Source organism: Nanorana parkeri, unplaced genomic scaffold (genome assembly GCF_000935625.1).
Source record: "Nanorana parkeri isolate BGI_ZX_2015 unplaced genomic scaffold, ASM93562v1 scaffold1077, whole genome shotgun sequence".
Classification (NCBI taxonomy): Eukaryota; Metazoa; Chordata; class Amphibia; order Anura; family Dicroglossidae; genus Nanorana; species Nanorana parkeri.
Genome location: NW_017307345.1, coordinates 167,365 through 187,938, shown reverse-complemented (window position 1 = coordinate 187,938; position 20,574 = coordinate 167,365). Strand labels below are relative to the sequence as shown.

General features: G+C 40.2%; 1 protein-coding gene across 1 annotated transcript in view; it reads right to left on the bottom strand.

Moving 5' to 3' along the window:
* Positions 1 to 20,574, bottom strand: part of STPG2 (sperm tail PG-rich repeat containing 2) — a 381,107-nt gene that overhangs the window by 254,169 nt on the left and 106,364 nt on the right. The window contains exon 11 of the mRNA XM_018567630.1: positions 14,318 to 14,410. Within this exon, the coding sequence (XP_018423132.1) occupies positions 14,318 to 14,410 (93 nt within the window). The remainder of the gene's footprint in view (positions 1 to 14,317; positions 14,411 to 20,574) is intronic.

The window sequence follows — 20,574 nt, the reverse complement described above, 5'->3', positions numbered from 1 at the left end:
ATATATATATATATAAAATTATGTATTTTTTGTGGGCACAAGGACTGTGGCATATGTTACCATGTACACAGTGAGTAGGCTCAAGCTTTAAGTCCCTACCACTGTGCGATTTTGCCACAATATTTCCCCTCTGGGTGTTAATGGCCGATCCATTCCAGGGAAAAAAATCTAAGGCAAATGTTTCAGAAAAAAATTGAGAAAATTATCAGCCAATAATGAAAAAAAAACCGATACCAGTGTTGGAAGAAAAGTTTTATTGAGGCCAACTGGATCCAAAACGTCTACCCCTATAGCCAGTCTACATGTAAGAAAGTCAATAAAAGCAAAGGTGCTGGTTTTGGAAGTGGCACACTTGTTAGCAGTATATAAAAAGTCACAATAAATAGTAGTGAGCTTTCCCACAATTGATCTACAAACATAAACAACTGAAAGTAAAATAAACTCATGATTTATCACAGAGTATGTGCACATAAATCTCAATTTAGACAAAGCTTCCAGCAAAAAGCCATCTATGTCAGCACACAAGCTCAAGAGTCTTCCTCTAGGAAGTCAACCAGACCAGCATGCTAAAGAAATCAAACCCATTTCTCTTTCACTCATAAATAAATGCTGCCATTCGCATTTCTAGAATCAGCATCCACCACATAGACTGCTGTAACCAGAACCATCTGTTTGTCATTGGTTTCTTTGGTTATAAATAAAGCAAGTGGATTCAACTGTTGTCTACATTTACACCAACCTGCTGTCACTGGCATAGTTAATCCACTCAACCATTTCACACCACCAGAAGTCTACATTTCTGAGCATCTGGTCATCATTACATTGTAAAGTTATCTCTAACGATCCTTCTGTTGAGAGTTTTAGATAAAACACAAATTTAACAGGCAGTGTACCAGAATAAAAATAGATTACTTATGCTACGTCAATACAAAATGGAACAACTCAAACAAACTCTAGCTCAAGTGAAAATGGAACATAAAAACACTAATATAGTTAATATAATACTACAGCAATGTTCTTCTGTATCTCTTATAAAGATTCTTATTATATTTTAGTGCTTTAACATGCCTCATAAAACATTTGCAATAACAGAGAGAAAGAGTAAATTCTGTACTAAAACTGAAACAGGGAGAATAGTTATATTGTCAATCTGCAGACATTCTACAGCAAAAACTAATGATCATGTTAATGTAAAAGATATTATTCCAAAACAACAAACTTCTATAGAAGATGTTTTGAATTATTCAAAAATATGTACTGTATATGGAACACAACAGTCAGTTTTTTATTGTTTTGTGCAGATGATCGCATATTTGAGAAATAAATGTTTTTATTCATAAGCCTAGTGCTATGTAGGATAAAGGCCAGTTAAAGAACCCTTTCCTTACTGGAGAGGAAAGTATTATTTTAAAATAATAATTTTAACAATTTGTTACCTTCCAAACTACGTTCCAATTTAAATAAACAATAATAGAGCCCCCCCCAATATGGTGTCTGTGGTTATTTCCTCTACCACATCATGCACAGGTCATGCAAACACAGAGAGAACAAACCTTTGCTTTATGGCAGTTGAACAGATTTCAGCTATGAATTGCTAAGGAGGAGGAGTGGCCACACACAAGGTCTGAGTCAATTATTTATACATGTTCTTTGCATTAAAAGTTTGTGATTTTGTGCTTTTGTGTGAGTGCATTTATGAGGATACAAAACCTCTTGCTCTGTTCTGAGGACTGTAGTATGCTGTATATCATGGCTAGCCAGATCATTTTGTTGCATTTGTGGAGAAGTTGTGATCAAGAAGCATAACACATTTTGTTAGAAATGTGTACCATGCCTACTTTGGAGTAAAACTAGGAGATTAAGACAAACTATGGGCTGCACACAAAATTAGTTTTATTTATGTAGAGGATCTAAGGAAGTATTGTAAAGGCAAAATGAAGTATTCATATTTGGTGTACCAATGATATGGAGGAAGCCAAAAAAAATAACTGCGATGACTGTTAGTTTTGCCTTGCAGGGCCCCAGTGATGAGTGATCTGCCGACTAAGAGCCACCTCGGCTGCTTCCTGTTTAACTAACCTACAGCACCAGGCTCATGATGCTCTGAATCCTGCCCTGATCCTACTCTCTATTTCCCAGCAGACTTTCGGTTGACCATTTCTTCCAATTAGAGTGGTGTTCAGCAGCACAGGCAGTGGGAAAGTATTTACTTTCTTCTTTTACAGGTATGCCTTTTACAAATCATATTATTTAATGACAACATTGCCTTGCAATAATCATGCTAGGAAGCCACTGCTTGGGAACCACTGTTCTAATACTTTCAACAGAAAATACATATCACATACTTGAATATATGCATTATTTATGGTAATAATGTCCTAAGAGATTCATTGGAAACAACAGAGAGGAGTGAACCTTTAAATTCCCTTCTGTCCTTATTTGGTGTCCTATGGGAATAAGATGAGCTATAAGGTTGTACATACATGCAGCTTTCTCACAAAAAAAATGTCCTACTATATAAATTATGACACATTTTTCTAGCCATCATTAGAAGCTACATACATATTTTTAAGGTAACATAACATAAAATATGCATATACTGTATGTATGTATGTATATATATATATATATATATATACACAATAGTTGGCAAAATGAGGAAAAAGAGATTTGTCAGTAAAAATAAAAAGCATATAGCAATATACAAAATGAAGAAGAAAAAATAAAGTTTGAGGGGACTAAGAATTCCAGGACAGAGTGAAGGTTCCTACTACGTACTACACAAAAAAATTTCACTAATGCTGTTGGTGTGTTTGGTCTGTCAAAGCTGCTCTACTGCCAAGTTGTTTCACTTGTGGGAATCAGCAGCACTGCATGGATGATGGACAGTTTAGTGACAGTCCACATGTTATAGACGCATATACAACTCTTCATGAGCTCACAAAACCTCATATATGACAGTGCGTTGGGACACTATAAAATTAAGGGGCATATTTGTAAAGCAGATAATGTGACATTCACCAAACATTAACTGAGGGCAATCCACCAGTAAGTGTTTGGAGAAGGTTACATTCAAAGCTTTATAAATATGCCCCTAGCTATCAGCCTTCTGTACGTATCTGGGAACATTTAAAAGAACTCTGGGGAAAAATGTTTATCAGGCTACCCCTGCACTGCAAGGGTTATATGTTAATTTGTGATCATTCGAGCTGGCCTGTTTTAAGATTGGTCCCTAGAGCCTCTCTTCCCCTCCTCTGCAGTGGTCTAAGAATCCTTGTGTCATCACGTTCTATACAAGTACATAGACGCGAATACATTGAAGAACATTCCATCTGTGCAGTGGAGGGGGATAAAGGCTTCTGTAACCAGAGAAGGAGGGTGTCGGTTTGGCAATTCTACTGAGTATGACTTTTTTTAACACCTAGAGCAAAAGAAGCAGTTAACCCTTGCAGTGCGGGGATAGCCCCACTGCAAGGGTTAATACAATTTTCCCCGGATATATCTTTTTTTAATGGTAGCATATAGATACTATTTTGCTTTTTTTACCTGCAATCATACATGTATCTGTCATCTTGCAAAACTGGCGCACAACAACAATGCAGAAGATTTATTTTGAAAATGCAGAAAAAAAAGAAATGAGTACTTGGCCCATAATTACCAAAGATAGATCATACCTCATTTTGTAAAAGCACTTTGTGACTTTTGGGAAGGTTTAGTGGAAGTGTGTTAATGGCTGCCCAACTACTGGCCCTGGGGGACTACTGCACCTGGCAACATTTCCCCTAGCTCCTTGGTGTAAAGTACAGACAGCTTTCTGCCTGCTAAGTAAGACATCAATAATCAATTCTGCTTTTCTGCAAAAATGTATTTGTCAGTCTCCTCTTCTCTCATATACTGTAGGGCTAAATAGATCATAGAATTCTTGTGTGCATCAACTGTGATCAATGCACTCCTTATTAGGTAACCAACTGGCTATCAGCAGTTACTAAAACAAAACCTATAAAAGACATACCTAGTACATCAATGGCAGCATGGCCCTGTAAACAGACTCCCGCTGGGACTCAGTTTAACCTTTGTAAAGCTGGCTGCAGGCTTTACAATAGAAGCAATTCTGGCGGCTCAGCTGCTGCCAGATCGCTTCTGTGGGCCAATAAAGTGACAGTGACAAAAGGTTGTGGCAGTGAAAGGGTTAAAGTTTCCTAGACTGCAGTATGTCTAAAGTGTCACATATGTGTCTGAGACAAATTTCACTTGGATCTTCAGCTTCAAGCTTCTTCTCCAGTGAGTGAGTTTGCCTTATAACAGAAATCATAAGGATTTTAGGGTCCTCCTGCAGCACACCAGGAGGAAGGTATTATTAAAGGTAAAATGTTGAATAGCAGGCATGTCTACTAATTATCTTCAGGGTTACTATGCTTTGTATCACCTTCTCCACTTTTACTTTATGGCCAATGCACATTTGCCTGTGCATTTACACATGCCAAATCACGCACTTTTTCAACCTATTCACGAAAAGTGCATGTTACGCTTGTGGTGCCATATTGTTAATGGCACCCCAACTGCAGCAAACAAGACTTGCATTATTGCACGTGCAAAAATGTGAGTCATATACACATAAACGTGGGGTCAAAAAATACGCTAAGCATGATCTTCTTTGCTGCATTTACAGAGCAAAGGGCGTCCCAATTAAAATGAATGGGCTGCCCAATGCAGATGCACGACAAACCCAGTAAAAATGCTGAGTTTGTTCACACGCACGCCAGTGTGGATGGGTCATTACGCAAAGAAAAGAACACAGCATAGAGAGTGTAAAAATGTTTTGCCTGTAAAAAGCAAACTCAACCATCTTAGAGATTGACATTGCTGCAGCAGGTCAAATAACACGCCACGCATTGATCAATAATGGCAACCAAAATAATATATAACTGCTAGTCTGCTACCCGTGACTGAGTCAGAAAGATAGAAAGCAAGGAACAAAGCAATGAAAAACAGCTTCAAAGGGAAAGCTACAAATGTGTTCCTGTTTCTACAAAATCATATTTTTATCCAAGAAAAATGTTTGGCAGTGTTTCAAGGGAAATAACCTCCCTATTGAAATGCTAAATGTTTTCACATATGCCAGCTACTTCTGAAGTGCAAAAAGTTAGTAGGAACATAGTTATATAAGATGTTGCTGAACTAGATTTATTCATACAAGTCTGTAGAGTTTACCTCTATTTGAAAAACTAAAAGCAGAAAGGGACACTTTTTGATTGTAGAATGACTCATATAAATTTGAAATACAGATATCATTCAAAAACAGAAACTGTAAAGAAAAGGCGACATACTGTCAACATTTTGCATCTTGTTTTTAAGTCATATTGTATACTAACACTTCAAAAGGGGCTCAGAGCAAACAGCCAAATGATACATGGGAGTAAAGAAGAACTCCAGGATTTTTAAAAATGAATTATGTGCTACCCCACACCGCAAGGTGCTCATTTTGGCTAATTTGGCTGTTAGCTAGTGCTTAGACCCCATACTGTGATCCTGTATCACCTGCCAGGGGGTGTTGTCATAACACAGCCCTCATGCAGCTCAGTGGAGGTTTGATGGCAGTGTGCATACAGAATAGCACTTTGCTGCATGAGCAATCGTATTTAATCTATTCGGCATATTCAGACTAAAAGTGTTGCTGTGCTCTCAAGTGCTATGTATTTAAGGCCACAAAACCAGATTCCTGAATTCCACTTGACCTTCTACCTTCCCACATGCATCATTAGGACTTTTTATCCAGCTAACATTGTGATTCTGTAGCTCACAACCTGAGGTACTTACAAAGGATTTAGGAGGCACTTCTACTCCCAATAGTACGGTACGGTACTTAACAGAATAGATTTTTGTAATGGCAAGGTATTCTTATTTTATGTATGCTGTCTGAATGGGAACACATAACCAACACCTTCTTCTATGCCAAAGTTACAGGTCAATCTCACTGTTCAATGCTGATATGAAAATATACACAAAAAGTTTGTCTACATACCTTAAACCCCTCCTATCTTCTTAGATCCACCCGGACCAAGTGGGCTTTGTGTAAGGGGAGAAGCTCAAGATAATTCCCTGTAATCAATTTTAATCATATGCTGTCTATTTGCACAAAAAGCCTTGCTTCTCCTATCTATTGAATTAGAAAAGTCATTCAACTGTGTAGACCAGTCCTTCATGCTCATGACTTTAAAGCATAAGGGCCTGGGTCCTAACACGCTAGCCAGGACAATGGCTCTCTATGAACATCCTACAATAAAGGTTAGAATAATGATATCTCAACCCCAATCAAACTCTGCAATGGAACCAGACAGGGCTGCTCAGTGTCCCTTCATCTCTTTGTCATCTCCCTGGAACCTTTATTGACAATAATACGTGGTGTAACGCACGGGCCGAGGAGGTTGAGGTAGGATCGCAGCTGCGGAAATTGGCTTGAACCTGAGCGTGAGGATTTGGCTCAGATCGAGGGTTCTCGTTATCACTCTGTATGTGAGGGAGTGATGTTGTAACCCTCTAGCACATCATACGCCAATCCGTATCGAATGGGGGGTTGGAGTTCCCCTATAGGTACGCTCAGGAGTACCCCTGGGAGGCTATATCCTGATCCAGCGGCCTCTAGTTAGTATCAATCGTGAGAGTTATTGCAGTCACCTTAACCCCACACTCTCCACAGAGACCACAGGTATTTGGCTTACAAGAGGAGCGGAGCGATAATGGTAGCATACAGTTTTGGGAATGAAGTAGCAGATTACTGATCTGTATTTACATTAATATCACTACTGAGCATTTGCTGACAGTTCCTATGGAGTAGCCACTAGGGCAGGGTACTTGCGATTTGAAGGATGGTTCTACAGTCCATTAACCTCTCCAGGGACGCTAGCAGTATTGTCCTGTCAGTTCCAGAGAGAGATCTGTCCCACTTGCAACCAGGGGAGAGCAGGAGGAATCGCTGTGAATCCCCCACGGTACTGGAGGAAGTTTGGCAGAGGAGAGCGGCAGGCTGGAGAAGAGGTGTGCGGGTTCCTGTGTCCACTATTCGGCAAGTTGCACTGGCTCGACGGTCGCAACACTAGAACGCCGAGCCATTGCAACTGGCGTCATTATGAGGAGGAGGATCGAGAGGGGGAGGAGCCGAGCGTGCCGTGCGCCGCCTCGGCGTCCTCGTGACGTCACGCCGCTGGGTGAAGAGGCCGGCCCGCGGCCCGAAGCGCCGGACCCGGGATACACTATGACACGTGGTAACAATGACATCGCAGGCATACATATAGGACATAATGACCATAAAGTACACAGCTCTGAACTAACTCTTCCAATACTCATGCACTCATGAGTTTCACTGTCCAGTAGCAGATTTGGTCAACTCTCAAATTTTTAAATCCTTCTAAAGCTGACCATCTACAAACGTAGTTTCCGTTCACCTGTTGAGAGCACACACTGAAATACCTAAGCAGTGATTAGACCAATAACACATCATAATTGTCAACAAAACTCCCCACTTATGCCCATTCTGGATAGTCCTTAATTTGGGTGTAGAAGAGAAGGCTTTTCAACACTCACCCACTGAAGGCCAACTGCAATTACATCATATTACAAGAGGCAACAAGGTACTAGACCTTACAGAAATTAAAAACAGATGGGGACACATACCTCTAGGCACTTGGAATGGCTCCAAATCTGTAACTTCCTCAACAGTCTTTCAAAACTGCTGCAACATTTATAGGGTTATTCACAAAAGGGTGAAGGGTTTGGAGAAGGCAGAAGAAGTGAACAATTAATGCTAAAATAGCTGATTTGGAAAAAGTCTCCATTTTAGCTCACTTTCCAGTTCAGCTATGTTGTCCTAGAAGATGTTCACTTCTCCTGCCTTCTCCAAACTCTTCACCCTTTTGTGAATAACCCTGTCAGACTCACTTGGAGCAAGTCTTCTTGTCCGTAGTCAGACCATCTCACAGCATTTAATTGTGGTACAAGGTGTTCCAAGCAGCTGCACCCTTGGGCTACATACATAATTAAGGATTTTTTTTAATTTTTAAATACACGCAGTAAAGGGACCTAAACTTGACCTGGTGTCAACCTCTTGCAGTCCCTGCACTACAGGGCTTGAGTGTCAGAGGAAGAAGTACCAGAAGCCATTCAGTTTATGCGCTGACAAGAACCATGCTGATAGGAAGAGAAAGCAGAGTGACAGAGAGATGAGCTCAATAGTGTGATGCTCCTCTTTTCACTGTCCAGTCACAGACTGGAGCAGGTCCAGGATGACATAGACTTAGAGGTTAAATTATGCAAGCCATCAGACTGAGGACATCAAGAAGCAGAAAAAAACATATTGTGAGGAAACTCTCAGGATTAAAGCTGAATATTGCAGAAAAAGCTATTTTGATTTTTTTTTTTTTTCAATGAGCTATTTATTTGTAACTTATTTTTGGCTGGAATTTTGCGTTAAGCTTTAATGATTTGAGTTTGGAGAACATTGCTCTGATTCTTTGTTACAGTCTTGATTAGGAAAATAGAACCAATATGTTGGCTCACAATCAAATGGGAGTTTTTGAAAACTTTTTTTACTATGACATTAATGGGAAACTCTGTGATAAAGAAAACATTCCTCTGCTCCATAACATTATAATATTGTTCGGTAGCATTTTGTTATTTTGTCATTAGCACTAGATCTGTGGAAACAAACAGTAGGCTTTAGCTCATGTTTTTCTAAGAAATACCTTTTTGATCTTTATACTCTTATACATCTTACATATATCTTTTAGATCACCTATATTCTTTCCTATGAAAGGGATTATTAACAAAAGATAAAAGATAATAAAAGACAGAAGAGTTGGATTCTGAAGATTCCAGCAGCGGGTGTAGCGCTATAAGATAACAAAGATCAGCTGCAATGGAGTCGGTACTGGTAAGTATTATAAATGTATTTTTAAAGGCTGCCTTTGTTGCCTTAAAGTAGGACTCCACTCAAGACAGTTTTTTTTTTTAGCTTTGGGCAATTTCTTAACCTAGAGAGATCTTCACCCCAGTCTGAATGTAACATTCATAGCTCTGCTGTGAGATGAACATCCTGACTCTTTTCTTAGTGAATATTCTTTATAATTTCCTATAGAAGGAACCAGCCTTATGTTGTAACTGGTGCTCTAGTAGATTCCGTGTAGTAATATACTATATAATAAAACACTTGATGTGAACAAGAAAGTTAATTTCACAAAAGAGCCATGGCTATCGTAAAAAGATCAGAGGCAGGGTTATCAAATAATTCCCCATTCTCTCGAAAACGTTTGGTTCCACTTTAAACTACAAGCACACAAATCAATGACTATGGGATGCTTTTTTTATGGCATTCAGAGTTGTATATTAACAATTTGTTGATGGCTGGGATGGATGCAAGATTAGACGCACGGCTGTAGCTGGTGGTGCCACCCATGTCCTGCAACTTTGTGAGGGTGATAGCCACCTCTGTGATGGAGATAGTCATCTCTATCCATTTCTCCTCAATGGCAACATGTTGACTCTTGAGAATTCTCATTGCCCTCTAAGCAAACAAGAGCATTTGCAATGGCCTAGACAAACTCTGCCAAGCTGTTTTGCAGCTGGTAGGCTTGGGGAACATGAGCCACACTGAGCCAGAGTTTCCGTCAGCTTTTCAGGGGCAGGCCGAGAAGTGGCTGACCCCAAGCTAACTTGTGCCAGGCAAGTTGGTGTGTGACAAACTTCGCTAACTTGCTATCCACCCGTTAGCAGGGAAAATTCAGACACACATGCCTTGCCTGGCACTTATCCTGCTGTTGTTCCTAGGTAGGTACCCTGGAATTGCTGAGTTTAATTTGTTTAGAAGTGAACTCGTCAACTGTGTCCAGGGACAGGCATCATTTCTTTGTCAGTAAACTGTCCACTCCGCTGAATGTCCTCTCTGGCAACACACACCAGGCCAGCAGCTTGTCTGCGTACTAGGCAAACTCTGGCTAGTGATCCAGCATGGACACCCAAAAAGTTTTTTTTGTGCATATTCAGCCAAAGCAGCTGCATGCAGTGTCATTTTTTTAAATGCTCACTATCCAACTGCTGCAATGCTGTCTATGTAGTATATTTCTTCATTTTCTCTGTAACATATGTACAATTATGAAATCAACTGCTTCCATACTGACTATGGTCTGTACAATATTTCCAGCTGTTGTCTCTGAACCTACCTGGTCTCTAGTAAAACGTCTTAGTAAAAAGACTGGCATAATGTGCTTTGAGTCTGTACAATATTACAAAGTAATCTGTTACACATGCTAAATATGGGATGGCAGAATACGTTGTCACTGAATGGTATTTTTTTCGGGTTGCACAGATACTTATCGAGTACCAGTGCAGATACTTGGCATTTTCATGAGAACTACCAGAGTTGCAGCGGTTGCAGCTGGGACCTGGTTCTGGCACTCCACAACTGTCCTGAAATCATTAGTCTGTATTGTTTTAGAAAAACTGTCACATGACGATAAACAAAAATGTATCAGTACTCGTACTTGTAAGTACTCGGCAAGTACCAGTACTTGTACTCGCAAAACTGGTATCTGTGCATCCCTTTATTTATATTTATAAAAACAGAATCATACAATAAAACAGATGTACAAATCCCAGGAGCTCGGTATGCTCCTTACAAATGACAGCTGCCTCCTAATTTTTGAATTTGTCTCTAGTGTAGTCTTGGAGCTCAAAAGTATCGGTACATGTACTCGTACTTGTACCGAGTACTGTACTTGGTATCTGTGCAACCCTAGTATTTTTTTTAATTTATTTTTTTGCATTGGTACATGTCCCCATGGGGGTGCCCAGCTCCCCATGCTGTTTGTTTGACAATACTTTGCCTATTAGTCTTAAAAATGGTCAGACTTAATTTTCAAGATTTTCTCCATTAACAGGGTTTGGATTACAGTGAGCAAGTTCTGGGATTTATGATAAGTTTAACAAATAGCCCGCAAATTAAACCCAGGCACATTTGCTCATCATTATTCACCAATCTATTTGGATCCTTGCACCAATAAACTAATGTAGCAAGCAGTGCCGTAACAATCGCCATAGCGACCCAGGCGGCCGCTATGGGGCCCGGACACAGGGGGACCCTGCCAGGGCATCCATCTGATGCCGTGTGGGCTGCCTGGGTCGCTGTGGAATGTAAGGGTGCTGGCTGTCACTGACACAGCTCAGCAGTGGCGTTTCCCCTCACACCTGCTGTGGAGCTGTGTCAGTGACAGCCAGTAGCTACCGCAGAAGAGGCCAGCATTTGCAGTGAAGGAAGAGGCGGGGCCCGCCTAAGAGCAACCCCACCTCTTCTTACATTACTGGCCAGCGACCTAAGAGCAGGTGGGGCCAGTAATTTAAGAGGAGGCAGGGCTCAGGGACGGAAGAGGAGGCGGGGCCCGGCGACCACGGAGGCGGACAGCGCTGGCAGGTAAGAGGTATGCAGCCCATCTGAGACCCTGCAGAGCCCACTATAGAGAGTCTATGGTGGGATCTGCAGGGTCACTCTCAGGTGGGCTGTTTGGTATATCAGGTGGGCTCTGCAAGTGGCATAAATAGCAATCACGGGGCCACATACAAAATTTTGCTATGGTGCCCTGTGATTTCTAGTTACGCCCCTGGTAGCAAGCCAAGGAACACATTAATATTCCACCATATTGGAAAAAGCCCCTGAGGTATCTCCTAACAAGATACCCCCAGTGATATGCATACCACAGGCAAGGCCAGATTTATACTTCCAGCCCTCAAGGCCAACTGTCTTCTGCCACCCCTTCATACTCCAGTTGACTGGCTAGCCTTGGTATCACACTAACTAAATAACACATCATAGTCACAAAAGACACTGAAAGGGTGAAGATTTTAAAAGATGCTATTTATCCACTCTGTTAGTATACCCAAAACTGATGACTAGAAGAGTAGGACAGACTGTCACCCTGCCAGCAGTTTAGTTGCATAGACCAAGAGTGGGTGAACTGTAAGTAAACATTGCAAAATACACAGACTTTGCAGGGGGATCCAAGTGATTTTTTTTCTGACAGAGTGGAATTCTAAAACCATCCATTATACATGCCCTGACCCCAAGTTGAGAAGCACTGTTAAAATATATATGTAGAAAAAATATATAACATGCCAACAAAAACAATCCACCAGGCCTAGCAATTTCTAAGTTGAATAATTATTGTTCTTTCAGGATAGAATGAAACAATTAAAATGAGTTTGCAGAAGTAGAACTAAAATGTCCTTTGTGATTCTTCTGAGAAAGTCTAAATAGGATTATGTGTTAAATATGTGTAGCTTCAGGCCAATTTAAAGAAACGTTATCAATTGTTGCATGTGGCTGCGCCAGAGATAGTTTCAGCAATATTTGTTTTATTACTTTTTCAGAATAATGCTTTTGCTTGGATGTATATTGTGGTTTGTTTAGCTACAGTGGAGAAAAAAAAAGGTAAATGTCATTTTTTTTATTTTAATCACAGCTAAAAAAAAATGTAACCCCAAGCAAAACCTTTTCTTGAAGTTTTGGATAGATTGCGGAAGGGTCAGAACTTAAGTCCAGTTTCTACTGCTGTCTGTGTCCCTGTTGCAGAGATTTCTCCCCATTTTCTGTTCCCCCGTCAAGAGGGCAGGGAATGAGGTGAAATCTTTCCAACAAAGATACCAGTAGTAGGAATTTTTTTGAATTGGGAAAAGTAGATCCCTTTCACTACCTGTCCAAGCAACACCGGTGTCAATTGATCATCTCAAAATGTATTTTAAATCCATGCAACTGGTAGGAGGAAGCCTTACTGAACGAAAGGACTGTGATCTCAGACTCACCAGTAAATAGTGTAAGTGATCACAATTTTCCCTCCAAGGAAAGGGTGAGATATTAATACATTCAAAACAAACGATAGAATTGGAAATATTGTCCACATAAGCCAATCAGAAATGTTTTCACGTCACAGTTCTCAAAAGCTTACAGCAGTAATATGTTTGGCTACTATACATAACAGCTTCTGTTTCCTGTGGTCTGCCTATCTTCTCTGTACATGCCTGGGTCTTGGCTGGTCCTTATAAGCCACTGGTAATGAGGGCTCCAAACTAGTAACATCTTAAAGTGTGATGGCAGTCTCTTTACAGGCTCATTAAATGGAACTCCAAATATTTTATTTTTAATCCCCTCCTTCCCATATTAAAAAAAAATGCCTCACAGTACTCCAGCACTAAGTAGCTCTCACATGTCATTATGGGACTGCTAGTCAGTGCAGGAGGAAGAGAGGACAAACCTGCAATGTCATTTGAACAGCTAGAAGACTGCCATGAAAAATGTAAGTATAGTGGATTTTTGTTAAAAATAATGTCTGGGGGAATTCAGGGAGTGTGGGTGGTTAGTGGTAGTGGATATAGCTGGAGGGTTGCTTTAGCCACCTATTTTAAACTTTTTTTACATTATGCTTACTTTTGAAAAGAAAAAGGTTGGACATTTAGTGTTTTTCCTCATACACGGTACATTGGTATGTATAGGTGTATCCCCCACTGACTGTTGTAGTCTGGGTTGCTACCAAGCCAACTGTTCATCACAACTCAATACACTTCAAGCTGCAGGGCTACATCATTTATCTCATTAAGCCCTGATGAAGGGGGTGTGCTTTGGACCTCCAAAACACGTTGGCTACTCTACTTAAATGTCCCCTCACCCTAATCAAATAAAATAGTGTCTGGACTATTTTAATTGGTCTGGCACCTAAATTCCTATATCGTCTGTTGTACTCTGACAGCTGACGCCCACAACAGTTAACATACATAAACAGTGACGGCAGCTGGTTGGTTGTTCGGCCAACAGTTTTCCACCTGACTCCTTCAACAAGAGCCACTCATGGATCAGATTTCAGCTGATGCAACAGGAAATAGCCACCATTTGTTTCTTGTATGGCCAATTCAATCAATATCAGGAAAATCAGCTTTAAGGAAGGGCTGGTGACTAGTATTTTTCCCTCTGCTTGCTTTTTTGTGTGCACAGCTTCCAAAGTACAGATCCTCTTTAATATGGAACATATGAACATAAGCATGTGGTGAGTGTGGTATTCATTCTCTGCTTCAGATATTGCTGGCAGCACACATACCATGCCAAATATATGATTGTTTTGGCACACAGTACATATAAGCGGCATTTGCAGATATAAAGACATAATATTTGCAAAAATATAGAGAATGCCTACAAGAGGATAGTTCTTCTTCGCGAAATAAGCCTACATAGAGAATGCCTAAAATGCCTACAAGAGAATAGTTCTTCTTCGGGAAATAAGTTTACCTTTGAACCCATTTGAATGCTAAGCCTTTCTGTTCCAGATGAAAAAACAGAAGATGTTTGACATTTGTATGGCTCTTCACTTCTGTCTTTCACCTACAATAACAAAAAGAAAATGTATGAAAAAAAAGATGTAGACAATGCTACTTAAGTTAGGGTAAGGTAGATCAAAAAGAAAAATACTCAGAAGTACAAAAGTGGCATCTTAAAAGCAGAATGTATTTTCTTGTCATCACTACCGTTATAGATGCAGTAAACAAAGGGTTATTACTTTTTCAGAAAAGGCAACATTGTACTCCATGGTACTATAGAAGATAGGCTTCTGCTTCCTTTTGGCCCATATCTCCATAACACTAATAATGATATTGCTTCCCAAGCCCTGCTTTATTTAAATAATCCGTATCTTGCACCAGTGAATGATAAAAAGCCTGCAACAATTGCTTGCAAGTTGGGTTTTTGTTGGATCCATGTTGTGAACCAGCAGGTCCTGCACAGCTGGCTAGTAATTTAAGAAGGAGTATTTTGCATGGTTGTGCCCACTTATTTAATATATAAACGACTGTTTATGTGTTGTGTGTGATGGAAGTCATGATACGGGCAGCACACTGGTGTAGTGGTTAGTGCTTCTGCTTTGCAACACTGGGGGTCCCCAGTTTGAATCCCAGCCAGGGTCATTATCTGCAAGGAGTTTGCATGTTCTCCCTGTGCTTGCATGGGATTACTCCGGTTTCCACTGGGTACTCCGGTTTCCTCCCACACTCCAAAGACATGCTGGTAGGTTAATTGGCTCATCTGCAAGTTGGCTCTCTATGTATGCATGTGAGATAGGGAATTCAGATTGTAAGCTCCTTGAGGGTAGGGACTGATGTGAATGTGCAACTATGTAAAGTGCTGTGTAAATTGTCGGTGCTATATAAATACCTGTAATAAATAAAATATATTTTTTCATTTTTAGAATTTTTGTTTTCAAATAGAAGTTGATAAAGATTGGAGCTTAACTGAAACCCTTTACCTGCTAAATTAAGTTATTTTTCCTTGAATGCAGCAAACCCAAAAACTCATCCTTTTGAAAGGACAAGCTTTTATGGCCTAAATTTGTATTAACTGACTTTCTTTTGTATGTATGTATATGTACTATTATATACCTATTAGATGGGGCAGTGGTGGCAGAGGTGGCTAGACATATTTCTGCTTAGAGCAGATTTCCTATAAAGGCATGTTACCTATTTTCTATATTAACGTTTCTCACAAAAAAGTACAAAGAATGACAGACAATGGCTACAAGTAGCAAGATGTTTTATACATGAGCAAGACAGCGAGACAAAAGCAGACAACAAATAAGAAGTATAGAGGGACACTTGTATGCCTATTATTAAATAAAACAACGAGGGCAACATGATAAAAAGGGACTACCTAGGAATGAAAAGAACAGCATTCCCAGTGACAACTAGACACTATTTTGCCTGTAATTAAATCATTTACATACGCTAGACACATTATTAAAGTAGATCTAAATCCTAACTGGACAATATTTTGTTTGATAAAGCACTGTGTGTCTTAAACTATGTTTATGTTTTTATTTCATAAATAACTGTTTTTACTTGTTTTGCAACTCAGGGATGCTGATTCTGTCTAGCCTCTTTAAGCCACTTCCTGTCTACATTCACTCCAGTGTCAACCGCACATCGGTGCCACTGGCCAGTTTTTGATAATGCCAACGGTGGAACATGCCGGTGCAGTATGTGTTGGCAGGGTGCCTGTAGTCTTTAGCAGGGCCACTTCAAGGCAAACTCTTCATCGGTGGCCCTTCCCCCAATTTTATGTAACATGCAGCACTTCATGCAAAGTATGATGGTATGGAGTATGTAGCGTACAGACTGTGGTGGTCAGGAATAGGGATGCACCGATACCGATACTAGTATCGGTATCGGTGCCAATGCCGAGTATTTGGGCGAGTACTCATACTCGCCCAAATGTTCCGATGCCTAGCCCAATACTTCCGGTATCAGGACGCTGAGCAGCGTGTCACTTGTGACGAAAGAGCATGGAGCCGGCTTCCCAGCCAATCAGGAAGCCGGGCAGCATGTAATGACGTGCTGCCCGGCTTCCTGATTGGTCAGAAGCTAGCCAATCAGGAAGCCAGACGCCATGTAATGGCGCCTGGCTTTCTGATTTGTCGGGAAGCCAGCTTCATGCTCCCTCGTCACCTCATGAAGAGGGAGCATGGAGCCATCTTCCCGGCCAATCAGGAAGCCGGGTGTCGCATAATTACACAGCGCCCGGCTTCCTGATTGGCCAGAAAGCCGGCTCCATGCTTTCTCCTCACCTAGTGACGAGAAGCATGGGGGCGGCTTCCCTGCTAATCGGGAAGCCGGGTGGCAAGTCTTTACATGCTGCCCGGCTTCCCGACCAATCAGGAAGCCAGGCGGCAAGTCATTACACGTCGCCTGGCTTCCTGAATGGGACTTCCGGTACTCGGTATTTGGTATCGGCGAGTACCAGAAAAAAAAATATCAGTACTCGTACTCGATACGGAAATACCGGTATCAGTGCATTCCTAGTCAGGAGTAACATACAGTGCATTGAACAAAGTTGTGTGGTCAGAAGTATATAATATAAAGCATAGTGTAAACAATAAGCTGGTGCAGAATTAATCATTTACAGTTCAGCATACAGGGTGGGGTGGTGCACACTTTATAACATGCAGCTCAGCATACAGAGTGGAGTATTTAATGCATAGACTACAAAGTCAGGTAATTTGGAGAATGCACTGTAATACACAAAACAATATTTAAAATAGGGTTGTCAGCAAAGTATGAGTTGGGCGGTCTGGAATATACTGTATAATGTACACAGTGAAGTGGTCGGAAATATATAACCTACAGAACAAGGTTCACAATGGAGTGGTTAGAAATTATGTCAGGTAAAGCATAGGATACACAGTGTAGAGTTCAGCAGTATATACAGCATAGCATACAGAACTAAGCAGTCAGAAGTATGTAATGTACAGTATAGTGAACAGAATCAGATTGTCAGGAGTATGCATTGTACATGTACATGTGCATGAATATGTAACATACAACTTAGGTATATAGTGGAGTGGTCAGAAATATATGAAATGTACAGCACACTGAGTTGGGTGTCCTGGAGTATGTAATATGCAGCACAGTGTAAAGAATTGGATAGTCTTTTGTTTGTAATGTATTCTTTTTACACTGATGCCATGCTGGACATGTAGCAGTTGAGCTATTGATGCTCATGTACATATATGATATACATAGTCTACACAGGATCATTAGACCTACTATTACAGCAAACCTAAAAGTGTCCCGGCATTGCCTTAGTTTACATATAGTGAACTTTCTCCAGGCCATTCACCAATTTTACAAGGAGAAAACCTACATATTACATAAACATTTGTATACAAGAGCCAGTTGGCTGCCTAGTTAAATTACATTCAGTTGTCATTGAACCTTAGTGCCAGTGGGTGACCACACAGAGTCTCTAAGTCGGGATCAGTACACCAGTCCAAAAGCTGCACTGTCTTTTGCTACTGCATAGGCACAGCTACTGCCTAAACAAAAGATAGCCTGTGAAGTCCTGCTGCAGTTTGCTAAGCAGACAGGGAATCAGGATGATCAATGATGAGAGATGGAGGCAGGGACAGCACTAATTTGACAGAATGGGGAGAGGCCCCTGGAGTGCTGGGCCTTGGTCAGCTGCCCTATGTGGCCTTATTATTGAGGGAGCCTTGGCCAGGGGCAGGTAATATGGTGACAACACAGGAATATAATCGGCAGACAGATGTCACCCCATAACAGAAAGAACCTTAACATGGACTATTAGCAAGACCACCAACTGTGCATTTAATGACAGCTGCATAGTTTTAATGATTAAAAACAACTTTTGGAATTACAATAACATGTTAAATCTTATATGAGATTTTGGTGATTAGATATAATCTTCTTTAATAATTGGATTCCCGTGGGATAAAAATTAATATTTCTCCCATAAATGCAATGAGATTGTATAAAAAAAAAAATCAGATTCTGCTGCATTCAAGCTACAAGACTTATGATAATGTATTCTTTGCATCAATCCTATCTTTTTCTCTTCTATTACAGCTTTACTATAAGGACCTTATTCACACCTGTAATATGATTTCTCTATTTTTCATCACCCATGTGAAAGTTATATTAATTGAAATATGTTAGTTCTTTAAGGAAGCAATGTAGTATTACAACTATTCAGGAAAGGAAATTGCATTTCATGAAGATTTCATTTGCAGTCTCTGTTCCGACAAGTCACTTAGGGAATTACTTTTGAAACCCTATGTGATACAGCATTTATTGCTTCTAAACCTGGTTCTGATCACACATCTAAACAAATTACCTTTCTCATGCCAATATCACTCAGCATCTCACAGCCATTGTTCTGACTTAGGCAGAAAACAGGCTTAGGTTTTGCAGACTTCAGACATATGTGGATAATAGAGTCAAAAATAATGTAAAATGGGTATTTCATATACGGTAGTTTAATAGAGCATCTGTTACACAAGTTAGCTATACACCTTATCATTTTGTTTCCTTTGTGAAGTAAAGTCTAATCACTTAGAGAAGATCCCTGCAAATCTAATTCTCATATTTTAATTCATACAGTTTTTTTTGCTGTTCTAGCCGTTGTTATGTCTATTCAAATTCCTTTAACCATCTTTATGTATTTATTAACTACCAGAATTCTAGTTCTAATAGTTTCGCTTTGTGTGGAATTAGGTTGACAAAACATTTTTTTATTTTAGTTCAGGGAACAGTTAGAATATCTTTATTTGCTATTTCTGTCTCCACTAAGGAGATTTCCCCTATTAGTCCAAGTGATCATTGAACCTATGGGAAATCTAAAATATTATGCTTGTCACAGGGGAAATTTTTGAATGGAGACACGCAATCCAGTGACAATTTTACTTCTCTTTGGTAGGATTTCCGCTCACTTCCTGTTGATGTCTCCAGGACAGGATGTGTAGGTAAATCTCCTCAACAGGACTCCGCCAAATAAAAAATGAGAGGTTTAAACATTTCCCTGCACTATTCAAAACTAAGAAAAAACATTTTGCCAATCATTGCACTTTACATTTAAACTGCCCAAAAGGGATTCTCTTTATGTAGAATTTGTACTGAAATGCACATGAAGGTCTGAAAAAAGATATTTCTACAAGGGAGTTTTATTGTTAAAATATGTTTTTCAAGAATTCTTTAATGAAGTTGGTGAGAATTTAAGGCTGAACTCCAGGTAGATAAAAAAAATGCACAGATTAATGCAGTGCTTCTTCAAAAGGTAAAGTAGAGGTTTTACAGCATTAAACAAGTATAAGACACCATTACCATAAATCAGTAGAGCCATAAGCAAATGTACACTGAGTGGTCAGATTATTATGACCACCTGACGTTTGTAGGCAAATTAGCTATAATTTCACGCTGAAGTTGCTAGAGGGCCAGACCATTATAAAGAGGGAAGCAGGTTGTTTACCACTACATTAGAAGTGATTTTTTTCTGAAGATATGGGTAAACAACGCGATTTAACAGCCTTTGAACTTGGGATGATTGTTGCCGCTCGGAGCCATGGAGCGAGTATCAGCCAAACAGCAGAATTCTTTAAATGTTCAAGAGCAGCTGTTGTTAAAGTGTTTAAAGACTGGACTGTCAGCCGAAAATCTGGGTCTGAACGTGTGAATTGTGTACGTCAACGACTAGTCAATGTTAGGGCAGAACGGAGAGTGGCAAGACTGGTACAAGACAACAGAAGGGCAACAGTGCAGTGTCAGATTCCTCGCATCACCTTTCAACATCTCGTGGAGTCACGAGGCGGCCCAACAAAGTCATCTCGTGGAGTTATGTCGTGGCCCAACGAAGTACTGATGGGGTGGTCATAATAATCTGGCCACTCAGTGTATAATAAACAATACAATCAGACACTTTTTAAAAGTGAAAATGCACTTCAAATTAAAACTGGAAACCCTGGAATGAGTACATCAGTGCGCATCACAGTTGAAGGTGGACCTGAAACATAGGGCAACAGCAGTGGGGCCCCAGGCTGCCATCAAGTTATCACGACTGAAAACTATAAGAATCAGAAAAAGAAATAACTGAAGTTAGAGGGGAAAAAAGAGAAAAGTCAAAGAAGAGAAAATCAAGCCAGAGGAAAAAAGGGAAGAGACAGCAAGAGAAAGAAAAAAAAAAGGGGGGGGGGGGGGGGAAAAGAGTTC